The sequence below is a fragment of the Thunnus albacares genome, chromosome 1 (genome assembly GCF_914725855.1).
Source record: "Thunnus albacares chromosome 1, fThuAlb1.1, whole genome shotgun sequence".
Lineage (NCBI taxonomy): Eukaryota > Metazoa > Chordata > Actinopteri > Scombriformes > Scombridae > Thunnus > Thunnus albacares.
The window spans coordinates 20,631,727-20,644,450 of NC_058106.1; the positions used below are offsets into that span (position 1 = coordinate 20,631,727).

At 37.8% G+C, this 12,724-nt stretch overlaps 1 protein-coding gene across 1 annotated transcript; it reads left to right on the forward strand.

Annotated features, from left to right (window-relative positions):
* Positions 1-1,695: 1,695 nt before the first annotated feature.
* Positions 1,696-12,176, forward strand: lipca (lipase, hepatic a). The gene is made up of 9 exons (XM_044348882.1): positions 1,696-2,001; positions 4,224-4,402; positions 4,798-4,977; positions 5,092-5,209; positions 5,329-5,562; positions 7,234-7,476; positions 9,016-9,130; positions 9,557-9,775; positions 10,757-12,176. The coding sequence occupies exons 1-9, from the start codon at positions 1,920-1,922 to the stop codon at positions 10,875-10,877; spliced, it is 1,491 nt and encodes a 496-aa protein (XP_044204817.1). The 5' UTR covers positions 1,696-1,919; the 3' UTR covers positions 10,878-12,176.
* The last annotated feature ends 548 nt before the right edge of the window (positions 12,177-12,724 follow it).

Below are 12,724 nucleotides of genomic sequence, written 5' to 3' on the forward strand. Positions count from 1 at the left end.
CTGTTCGATTGCAGATGTGACATCACACATTACACAAATTGTGACTTTAACTCTTTAGCTCTTGGACTGAAACGATGCTTTATAGAGCACTTTTAAAGTCTGAAATGTTACTCTGTTCATGCTTAAACAGAAGAGGACATCAGCTGAAGCTTGAACCATGTGTCTGTATGTACTGACCCAATTTAGGACTCACTCACACTTGACAGAACGTCACTAAAAAGTCACTAAACAGAATGTTCTCTATTGACATTTTCCATTAATACATATACTATAATAATGAAAAATGGAAAAAATAATTAATTTCCCTAACAGCCAGTTTAGGTATTACTCTAACTCATGTTTTAATAGATGCTGTTAAAGCAGCTGGATAATCAATATGACATTTTCATAGAAATTGATATAAGAACACCAAAGCATCCAGTTGAATGGAACAGCTTCAACAGATGTGATTGCAAATTGATTTCATCAACAAATAACGACACCACATCCAGTTATTATTATTGTATTGATCCTCATAAACCGAACTTACACAGCAACCGATATGAATCTAATAATTTGAGATCAGTAATTAAATTGTGCTTTTTTCTGGCTTATGTTGCAAATTAGAGCACTACAGGAAAAGTAACTGACAATTACTTTAACAGGTAAAATTTAAAATTGCTTTTGTCAACTTATGATCATTAGCAGGCAGAAAAACAGCAAAAGCAGATGACAGATACCCAGACCCCCATTTGTAAAATTTGATATGGCATGTTGGGAGACAGTTTGCCTACTTATACATCCAGCATACACTCAGCAATGTTAACATTCATCTGGAGCTGTGTTTCTGTGACTGCTTGTACCTTTTACATCACACAGAATCCTTTGACTCGGTGTTTATATCCAAAAATATTGATTCATGCAGGTTTTAATTGTTTGAGCTCTGCACTGAGATGACTGAGTATCAGTGTTTTCATTGGCAAAGATTTTTGAAAGTTAGAGCAGAAGTACTTTCATCACTATTTGAGGGTCTCCATGACCATTTTGTGACCTAACCTCGTTTTTGTACTGTGCTTACTCACACCGTTTACCTCAGACAAACTAATACTTGAAAGCAGTCCAGTGAAAAAGTGACCGTATGTGTAACCTGTAACATTAATGGTTTAAAAACACCACAGACTACTTACTTTAGAGATTACAAATAGGCATATGAGTGGGCTCACCCAGATTTGATCAATAATCTCCTCAAACAGCATGCTAAAATCTCCTTTGTCACGAAAATCATTGGTTTTACTGGATAATTTAACATTAAAAAGATAAACTCAGAGTACAGTGCAAGCTGTCTGTTTGCACTGAGTACACGAAGTGCTTCTTTTCAACTGTTCAAACATGTATTGCACCAATGCGTGGAAGTTCCACATCGAGGTCTTTGAAAGTTTTACTCATTTATGTTTAGGCCATTTGGTGGTTGTTTAAAAACTACCAATGAAGAGTATTTCAACATGAAAGTTCTGTCAGTAATACCTGTAGGTGGGACATGGAGGGGTCTGAATGATATCTGGGGTCATTTTTACCTCTCAGTCACTATCAGCACATTGTACCAGGTCCCCTCCCTGTTCATACCTCTGCTCTTTCACAACGTGTTCGATCTACATGGCCCGACCCCCAGCCAATCAGGATAGGACCAAATCCCCTTTATCCATAAACCATTACTCCCGGTGTCCCCTCTCTGTCTGTACAGTACAGTACAGTGTGTTATCCACTATGATAACAGGCCTCATGACAGTGATGAGGCTTCTTTGAAAGAGACAAAAGGATCTCAACTCCAGACTCCACCTTTACTGTGTTTCCTCAGTAAAGTTTTAAGCCTGTAATCATCACCTGCGGGAGAAGTGTTGGTTTGAAGGAATTACCAAATCTTTCTTTCTCTATTTGACGCCATGTCTGTGGTGAAAATCCTGTGCTGTTTGCTGTTAATGTATCACATCAATGAGGGGAAGAAAATTAAAGGAAGCAGAGCAGGTGAGTGAAATGCTGCGTTCCCAAAAAGTCTGATAAAGATATTTGTTGTTTTTAGATTAAACAACCTTTATTAATGAATGGATGAATGAAAAATGTTGAAATCAAAGAGTAATTGACCATCTGCTTTTGAGTAGATTTACATCCACTCTTGGAGTTGGATTTTAAAACACTTTCTGGACTGATCTCACTATAGTTCAAATCTAATATACAACCTAAATATAAATGTACAATCCCCAGTTAACATTACGTACTACCAGTTCCTGTGTCAGAGACAACAAATTATGTAATAAAGATAAAGCTCTTGGCAGGGTTTTTCAAACAGGGGGCACCAAACTGCAGTTTAAAAATTTGAACCTCTTGATCTTTCACTGTAGTTTCTTTAAACTTATAGAGACGTTAATGTACTTGTGTACTTGACAGTATCACATATAGCATATCTTGAGATGCTGAGTGAAGAATTTACAATATGATATCCTGTGTTTTATGGCTCGCATGGAAATATCCAGGGTGTATTGTGCATAATTTTACACTTTCCCAAAATTCAGGCTTTGTATGTTTTGGAAACTTTGGGATCTTCCCTCCTCTAGAGTTTAAAATAAACCTCTTTGATAAAGCTCAGCTGCACAGCATGTGTTTGTGAAGATAAAGCTTCCAGTGGGCATTTCAGAGTTAAACAAAGCTACCTGGCAGTATCACGCTGCTAAGTGCTAATACTGTTAATACTTGTGTTCTCCTGTGTAATATCATGCTTTGTCATTCAACATAAGGCATTTAATATACTGTTCATTGTGTATCAAACAATTCATAAGATGTTTTGTTTAAAATCTACTGAACAACACAGAGCTGAAATTATATCTCCTGATCTTTACATCTGGTTGCTTCTGCTAGATTATAAAGCAACACTGCCGAGAAAACACCTTCATGAGTTAAACAAAACTCAATTAAAATAAATAAAAGGAAGAGACAAATAGATTATTGCACCACTACACCGCCTTTACTGAAAATATAGTAGATGCTTAAAATCTGTGTACAGAAAGGAAATATTGCTGAAAGTTAGCTTTGATCAGCTTAAATTCTTCTCTCTCAAGATTGTTAAAGATGCCATTTTTTCTGCTTAAATCTTTGAGTTTGATACTGGGTTTTTTATTTTGCTTTTTTACTGCATTTGGCGATGATAGCTGTGAATTCATCACTGTGCAAATTTGCATATATCCCAAAGTAAGCAAAGTTTCCCCTTAATCAAGTGTTACATTCACTCAATTGTCTCTATCCGTGGGTAATTTTAACACTCAGAATACAACCTTTACAGCCCTTCGGTCACTGCACACAGCATGCAAACATTGCTGCATTTTTAAAAATTCAATATTGCTGTTAATTACAGTGTAAGACTGTAAAGTACACTCAGCACGTGATCTGTACTTGTTTTTTAAATTATAGTGTTTTTCCTCTGTTACTAATGAGTCAGACTGTTTTATTTGCCCCCCATTTTCATACAAATAAACAGTGAAATGACAAACTAAAGATAATGTGGGATTTAATGAGCAGAGGGATAGATGATGGATGGATAACTGCTTTCATTTATTTTAACTCTTGAACTGCATCATGGGCTTGATATCAGCAACCAGAGCTCATCAGATGGCAACAATATAAATGAGTGTTTGGGCTCCTGGTTTCTGGCATTATTAACATTAAACTGTTATAATGATAAATATGGCTAACATGAATTGATGACAAACCACGAAGGAAATGTAATTATACATTTACTTAGAGAATGATCTGTAATGTTTATGAGTGTGATTTCTGAGGTTTCTGAGCTGTGGTTTTAAACATTTTAAGGGAGGAGGAGTTTATATAATAAATTACGGGAAAAGTCTGGCAGCGTTTCACTTGATGGGACTTCTTGTGAAGTGTTATCTGTGTGCATCTGCCAAAGAGGTCTGCATGACCTGGAAACACAGCAAAGTGCTTCTAAAAGGGCCACAGTCCAAATGGGCCTCAGGCAGTGATTTCACATTTACTCTCAGATAATTATATCAATACGCAAATCAAAATATTTTATGTGCTTTTAAATAGACCAATACAGTAGATCTTCATGTGTTGATTGTAAATATTCACCGCAAAGTAAACATATCCAGTATATCAGCATGCTCTGATATGCAGAGTAAGCATTAAGAACAAATTGATGAACAAACTCTTTCTGCTGTTTGGTTTCTGGGATGTAGCGACCACAGAGCAGAGGGGCGTCCTGAATGTGAAAGAGCCGTATGTCAGCAGCTCAGTCTTCAGTCTGTTTATTGAAGGTGAGGACACCTGCACACTGGACCCTCTGCAGCTGCACACTCTCACCTCCTGTGGCTTCAACAGCAGTAATCCCCTCATCATCATCACTCACGGGTGGTCGGTAAGGTCAACTCCCCACTTCTCTTCCGCTTCACTGACTTGAACCAGTGCATACAAAACATGGAACTTGACCAAAGAAAGGACTTTGGTCAAGCACCGTTTCAGATATAAATATTGCATAGAAGACATGTTCAAAACCCTGAAATATGCTGAAAAGACAAAACAAAATGTGAAGTAAACATTCAGGGACATTCTGAACTGCAACAGAGATCAACATTTTAACTTTCTTTCTTTCTCATGACCTGGTACATTTAGTTGAGTTTACATTTATTTTGCCATTTGAAACTAAATGAAGAAGGTTCAGAACATTAAAATTCAGAGTTTAGGTACTAAGAAGAACATTTCAACACTTAGATGAGAGACAAGTTTGTAACAGTCGGTTTTATGTTTCCTAAGGTGGATGGTATGATGGAGAGCTGGGTGCTCAGGTTAGCCACAGTCCTGAAGACAAAGCTAATAGATGTCAATGTAGTGATTACCAACTGGCTGTCCCTGGCTCACCAGCACTATCCTACAGCAGTACAGAGTACCCGTACTGTTGGAAAAGACATAGCTCACCTGCTGCACTCACTTCGGGTAAAGAGATATTTTTTCTCCTGACAGCTATTAATTTGCAAAGTCAGACAAAGTAGCATAAAACACCATGCACTTACCAGGCTTAAGTTGTATACATATCATAAACCTCCACAGGAACACTACAAGTACCCAGTTAGAAAGGCTCATTTGATTGGCTACAGTCTTGGCGCTCACATCTCTGGATTTGCTGGAAGCTATCTGGAAGGTTCAGAGAAGATTGGAAGAATTACCGGTGAGTTATTCAACTGTATGAAGGTAATAACTGTGCTTTATGAATTCACTGGCAAAAAAGGAATATAGTTAACAGACAAATTTCTTAGATGACAAACATATCTGTCTGTATCTGTCCAGGTCTTGATCCTGCAGGGCCCTTGTTTGAAGGCATGGCTCCCATAGACAGACTGTCTCCTGATGACGCTGAATTTGTGGATGCCATTCACACATTCACCCATGAACGTATGGGCCTCAGTGTGGGCATCAAGCAAGCAGTGGCACATTATGACTTTTACCCCAATGGAGGAGACTTCCAACCAGGATGTGACCTGCAAAACATTTACGAGCACATAGCCCAGTACGGGCTCCTCGGTACGATAAACAATACTGAGTACAAGAAAAATAATGTCAAAAACTGTATATACAGAGTACAATTTACAACAAGTGTACTCATCTAAAGCTCTGCAAAGGGACCCTTGAGGGTGCAAGATTTACATGTCATGATTATAAAGTGTTATACAGAAAGAACATCTTTTTATTGCAGTAGTGAGGCTAAAAATATAAGTTAGAAGTTTCACACAGGGAAAGTATAACTTTGTTAAAAAAGGAGTCAGTAAAATTAAAAAGGTTTTTCCTTTGGGGAGCATGAATGTGCTCAGCAAATTTCAAGGCGATCCCTCCATTGGATTTAGATATTTTCCATACACAAACTGAAATACTGATATGATAGTTGTACTATAGAAGTCTCAGGGTGTCTCAAAATACTGTAGTTTTGTGATATATCTTTTGTAGAAAGTCAACAATTTGAGGATGGCACTGGAGCTCTTTCTAAAATTGAGTTCATCCTCTGGGGAGAATGGATATTTCCAGTAAATCTCATGGCACTATGGAGAGTGGATTTTACTATATCTTATATAAAATTGGAAACTTTGGCCTGAGGGTACCAAAAAACTGATTCATCCTCTGGGGACCATGAATGTCCTTTAAAATTTCCTGGCAACCAAGACAGTATGTGTTGTGATCAAATGATCAACATTGTCATCCACTCTGGTTTTAGATCAAATCAGCCACAGTAGCCTACCGGAGAAGAATGTTTCAGGACATTTTAAATCATCTTGAGAAAGGGAGTTCGAGTTCAGCGATTGTGATAAAACTAAATCTAAATATTTTGACATTTCTATATTTCTACATCTTGTGTGAAAGATGTAGTCCAAAAATAAATCCATACAGAACACCATCAAAGTCACTCCTCCAGGACACCAAACTTTATTTAGAGTGTGAAGTTCTGTAAGGATGATTCTTGGTGATTTCCCTTCCCTAGAAGTCTGCTCACTTCCTGCCTTGCCAACACCATGTGCCCTGTGTACCATTTACAACCCTGCATCTGAAGAGAAAATGCATAACTCCATACGGAGCTGTGTTGCTTCTTCTTCTTCTGCTCTAGCATAACAATTTTTTTTCTTAATTGGCCTTGCCACCTCAAAACACTGGTTGAGAAGCCATATCTTGGGAGCCATTTCATCTTTTGCTTGTTGACAGTTTCTCGTTATGTGTTCAGGCAGATGAATTTAATTCCCTCCAGTCGAACACAAGTGGCTCTGGGATTTATGGTGTTCCTCAATCCAAAACACATCCGCATAATATGACAGTGAGAGCCACATTAAAGCATCTGTCATCCTCAGGAGTTAATTAGCAACATGTGCCTTCCTCTGCTCGGTCCATCCCCGAGCTGAGCTGCCTCCAGGCTACAAGAATCTAGTCAGAGAAAAGGCCTTCAGAGCAGACCAGTATCAGACGTAATGAGATGCTGTGAGGAGATGTGACAGAAGGACAGTCTGATAGGTGTCAGGCTTTGAGGATAATGAACTCAATCCACAAATAATGGTCAAACAGACACTATGATTAAGATACTCCACAGGCTCTCAATCCACAAGAGAGCTAATATGTTATCTGTTGTAACTCCAATCGAGGTTGTTTTGGATAAATGAAAAGATCAAAGTCTTCCATTTCAAATCTCCAACATACTTTTATTTTGTCCTTCAGGTTTTGAGCAGACAGTGAAATGTGCTCATGAGCGATCAGTCCATCTGTTCATGGACTCCCTGCTGAATAAAGACAAGCAGAGCATGGCCTACAGGTGCAGTGACAACAGCGCTTTTGACAAAGGTGTCTGTCTGGACTGTCGGAAGAACCGTTGCAACACACTGGGCTATAATATCAAGAAGGTTCGCACCAGCAGCAACAAGAGGCTCTACTTAAAAACCCGCTCTCGGATGCCCTACAAACGTATGTGGTTCTAGTGATCATTTCAACAAATCAGCCTTTAAATGTCATGTATGTCCCTCCATTAATTTATTGTTACTTAAAAAAACTTAACTTAACTTAAAGTCCCCCTCCAATCAAAAATGTATTTTGCTTCTTGTTCCTACAGTTGAATGTCTGAGCTTCACTGTGCAGAATGATGTATGTGCAGAGTTTGACACTAGAAGCCAGTTTTAACTTTCATCCACTGAAAGTGGAAAGTTTCTCTGTGCTCGTTGAAAATCTGAGTTTAAGGTGTGGGCCTACAAGCATGATTTGTGACATCACAAAGAGTTTGGTAGCCAATTCTGGTCCAATATTCAACTTTCTCAAGTGCACAAACACTGAGAATGGACTTTACGGTGAAGTAGGAGACATCTTGTGTCCAGCAGTTAAACTTAAGGATTTTAACAAGAAGATTTAACTTTTTTTGTGGAAAAACTGTATCAGGCACATATTACAGAGATTTTACATACATCTTAAAACAGGTCTGGGGGGGATCTTTAAGTAATTTCTTTGAGATTCAATAAATGTTACAGATAATTTTAAACTGATTATCTGAGATGGATGCATGAGGTTATGATAAATATAGGTAAGTTACATTTTAGGAAAATGAGTGTCCTACTTAATATTCTATGTTTTTCTTATTGTCAAACAACCCCATAAAAAAGACAAATCTAACCTTACCCTACTAACAAGTATTTCCTGTGTATCCAAAATCTGATTTCTCTGTACCACAGATCTCCAAAAGCTATTAAAACTACACTGGGTGACATGTTCTTTATTACCATGAACATGGACACTGAAGTTTAGTTTGAGTCCATTGAAATGTGTATTAATCCACAGCTGAAAATAGTCCCCCAAACAAATGCACTATTTTCTCCTGTTTGTGTAATGTTTGCTAAGAAACTACTATACCCAACTTCTAAAGGAAATTATTTAACCTTTTCTTGATAATAAAATTATAAATTTGTAACTCGTTTTTATAAATTTTTGTCTTCAGTAGGAACAAGAGCCACAGACAGGGCAGGGAAGTCAGAAATTACTAACATACTGTTGATTTTGATCTTTTGATGGTGTCAATGTCATCCTTATATTTTAAAGCCACTGTGTAGGTTTAGAACATTTCTGATTTTCACACCCCCAGTGGAAGTATCCAAAAAGAAAAAATACACACCACTCCTCATCCGACACCAACAGACCTGACACAGGAACAGTGAGATTAACAGGCTGAAAACAACACAGCTTGTAACTTGTAAGAAATTATACCCGATAATGCATTTATAGTAAAGTACTTGTATTTCATAAAATTAGATTTATGAATCCAAAGTGACTCTATTTGCATTATAATAAGATGTGATTGATAGTTTACTGAAAGGGACTCAACATTCCCATTATCACCAGTTTTTATCACACCTTTGTATCAGATTGGCAAAACAAAGAAATACAGAAAACAAACTCTGTGTTGGCTTCTCCGTCTTCATCACTTCCTCCTCTTCTGTTTCTGCTTCCCTCTCTCTGCAGTCTATCATTACCAGTTCAGGATCCAGTTTGTCAACCAGATGGAGAGGATCAATCCCTCCCTCACCATCTCCCTCACTGGAACAAAGGAGGAGAGCGGAGAACTCCCCATTACCTTGTGAGTACCACCTCCCCATCAGGCTTACATTACGTCACATCTATGCTTTACTCTGTCTTTGACACATGCAATATGCAGCTGCGCTCTCAACTCTATGAAGGAAGAAAGCAAGTTAGCAAAAGCAGCTGACACACATGGAAACAGCTCGAACCGCTGCATGAAAGAGAACTATAAATGGGGATGGTGGAATAAATAATTTACTCATGTATCATAAAGGGACACTATTCCCTGACAATCCTTCTTGTTCTGTGTATCAAAGAGCCTCAGGCAAACCAGAGTAAGCAGCGGAAATCTCATGTGTAGTCCTGCTTTAGTTGTAGACCATTACAACAGAGGGTCTTTCCTTTGTAATAAAGAAATGTAACGGCCTGTTGCTGGATGTTCCCTGCTGTAATAATCTGCCTGTCCTTTTCAACTCTCCACCAGCTCTGAGCAGATTTCAGGTAATAAGACATACACCTTCCTGATCACCCTGGACAAAGACTTAGGGGATCTGATGTTGCTCAAACTCCACTGGGAGGGATCGGCTTTATGGAAGAACATGTGGAACCGGGTGCAGACCATGATTCCTTGGGGTGGCCGGGAGATCAAACCACTGCTGAATTTGGGCAAGATCAGCGTCAAAGCAGGCGAAACGCAGGACAGGTACAGATCTTTGTTACAAAGCACTGGCAGCAGAGGTAGAAGTATTCAAACTCAATGTAAAAAGACTCCATTACACGTAAAAGACCTGTGTTCAATACTTCACATATACAGAATTATTATCAACAACTTAAAGTACTTATAATGATGCATAATGTCCCCTTTCAGAGTATTATAGGCTATATTTCATTTGTGGATCATTATTATTGCATCAACATTTATTTATTTAGTGGGGGGTTCTTGTTCAGTGAGTTTTGTGTAGAATAAGGTGCTCCTATGTTTCCTTATATCTTATTTGTCTTCCTTTAAGATAAAACCAATAAAGATATCTATAAAAAAAACATGGAAGCAGTATTTTAATGATAGTTTTATCCTGTTGGTAGTTTAATCTATAAGAATGCAACATTAGTTCATCATATGTTTTGTATGAAACATCTTAATCTGCAAATTAGCCAGCTGTCAAATAAATTTAGTGCTGTTCAAAACTACAATATTTCCCTCTGAAATGTAGTGGAGCAGAAGTATTAAGTAAAATAAAATGGAAATACTAAAGTACCTCAAAATTGCACTAAATTTATATATTAGGGTAAATATTAGCATTGGTATTAGAGTAATATTATTACTGGACCATTATCTTTAAATGTAGATAAAGTAGCTGTAATGTATCATGTTCTATTGTAATAAATTATGTCCGTCTGCCAATACACTGTCTTTTTTAAGTTGTAAGTTATGAATCCTGATTAATTATTTAGAATACACATAAACACAATAATTCAGCAAACAGAAAACAGACTGAAGTGTCCCTCTCTTCACAGCAGGAAAACCTACCGCATCAATGCAGACTTTTAATGCCACCTAGTGGATCTTTCCCTGCCCCCTATCCTACACACACAATCTGAATCATTTATCATAGACTGGCCTCTCTGCTACATTTCACCATCTGTTTAAACAAACCATGTCAACAACATTGTTTTTGTTTTCCAGGACATCTTTTTGTGCCATGACAAATGATGGACAGCATGTGGAAGTGTCGCAAGATAAAGTATTTGTGCGCTGTGAAGAGGACGCACCAAAACAGCGCAGAAGAAAGCACCGGCTAATATAGACTGTGTGAGTTCCTAATCTGTTCAACAGACTGGAGATCCCTGGAAGTTCACAGCTGGATGAGATTCCGTAAACGCCTCAGTGTGAGGATGTGCAGTTTTAGGGAGGAAATTAGAAATGATTAATTGTCATGAAAGATGTGGCATTGAGCAAAAAGCGTTAAAGTTTAATGGATAACTGAATCCTGGAAACAAAGGTTAAAAAACAACCTGCAACTATTGTTAACTGTGTTTGCAATATAAAAACATGTTAAAGTTTGATTATGTGATAAAATGATTAATAAGCCAGACATTTTTTTTCTCACTAGAACTACACTGTGCAGTTTTAAGAATGAGTCCAAATGTACATTTCCATCTTGAAACAAATGTCCTTCAGGGCTATAAACAGTTGAAAGTTTGCCAATTCAAATATTAACTGTGAACACAAAGATGGAAGTTCAATGACCTTTTGATGATGTTAATTCCAAAGGATGTCAATGTGTTTTTTAAAAATGTGTGTCCTATGTAAAATGATCAATATCATCATTTCTAAAAGCTACATTAGTCTTGCCAATAACATGACATAAATACACTTGTTAATCAAACTCAAACCAGAGCAATAAATATACACCCTTTCTTTTCTATTCTGTCTTGTGGTCTGTCTTTTCTACGCTTGTATGGAGGTGGACATATGATGTGTTTACAGACAAACTGATTAATCGCCAGAATACTGGATGACACCACATACCAACATACCACAGAGACGAACAACAGGCACTGATAGAAAACAAGAAGTCTTAATGTACAACAAAAAACAATTTCTGCAGCTGAAAGGTTCAACTACTCAGACAGCAGACAGAGTCAAAGGTCAAACAGTAAACACAGGAAGCAGGCTGAAACCCCTAAATCAAGGCAGTTCCAAGTATTTAGCAGGTGGTGACCTCAGAGAGCAGACAGTTCAAATGGAAGGCTGTAAACGCCAACGCAGATTTAATCACAGAGAGCTGACGGTGAAGCTGGAAAGTTTAACACTCGCTGATGTCAATCCTGTCCTACTGGACCAGGTGAGTCATCACTATCCTGAATACCAAACGTCTATTGAAAAAATAACTTGGCTTAAAGAACTGTTGAACAGTCATTAACAGTGAAAACAAACGCTTGATCAATTCTGGTTTATTAATGCATTTCAAGTAGTTCAAAAGAAATTATATTTTTGTACAATACCATTGCAAATTATGTAAAATGTCCAAAGGAAGCAGAATGGGAATCAGAACAGAACAGTAAACAAAAACATAAGACCAGTGAAGACACAGTATAAAACACAGGAGACATTAAAATCAGACAGTAGTACTGGATCTATACCATTTTGGAGTCTCTGTTTACACCACTTACAATTCAGTGCACATTTTCTCAACATCATATAGCGACACGTGAAAGAAACAATACATTTCCCAGAGAATTAACCCCTAACACCCAGTATTGTCTATATCATACCATATCAACAACAAAAATAATAAGGATGATTCAGTAAAGCGGCGCTCTCTCTCTCTCACACGCACGCACACACACACACACACACACACACACACACACACACACACACACACACACACACACACACACACACACACACACACACACACACACACAGAAAAGCTTTAAAAGTTGCCATAATTCATGAAAAATATACTTTAAGCTGCGACCCAAGACAAAGCACTACTCGTAGCACCGGAAAGACGAAACAAAATCAGCAACAGAGGATTACACATTTTTATCCATTCGGAAACTCGGGTAGGAATTACACAATAGAATTTTTCCTGTACCCATTAAGAAGAAAACAATAAAGGCATTTCTCTGTGAAGAGGCTTGT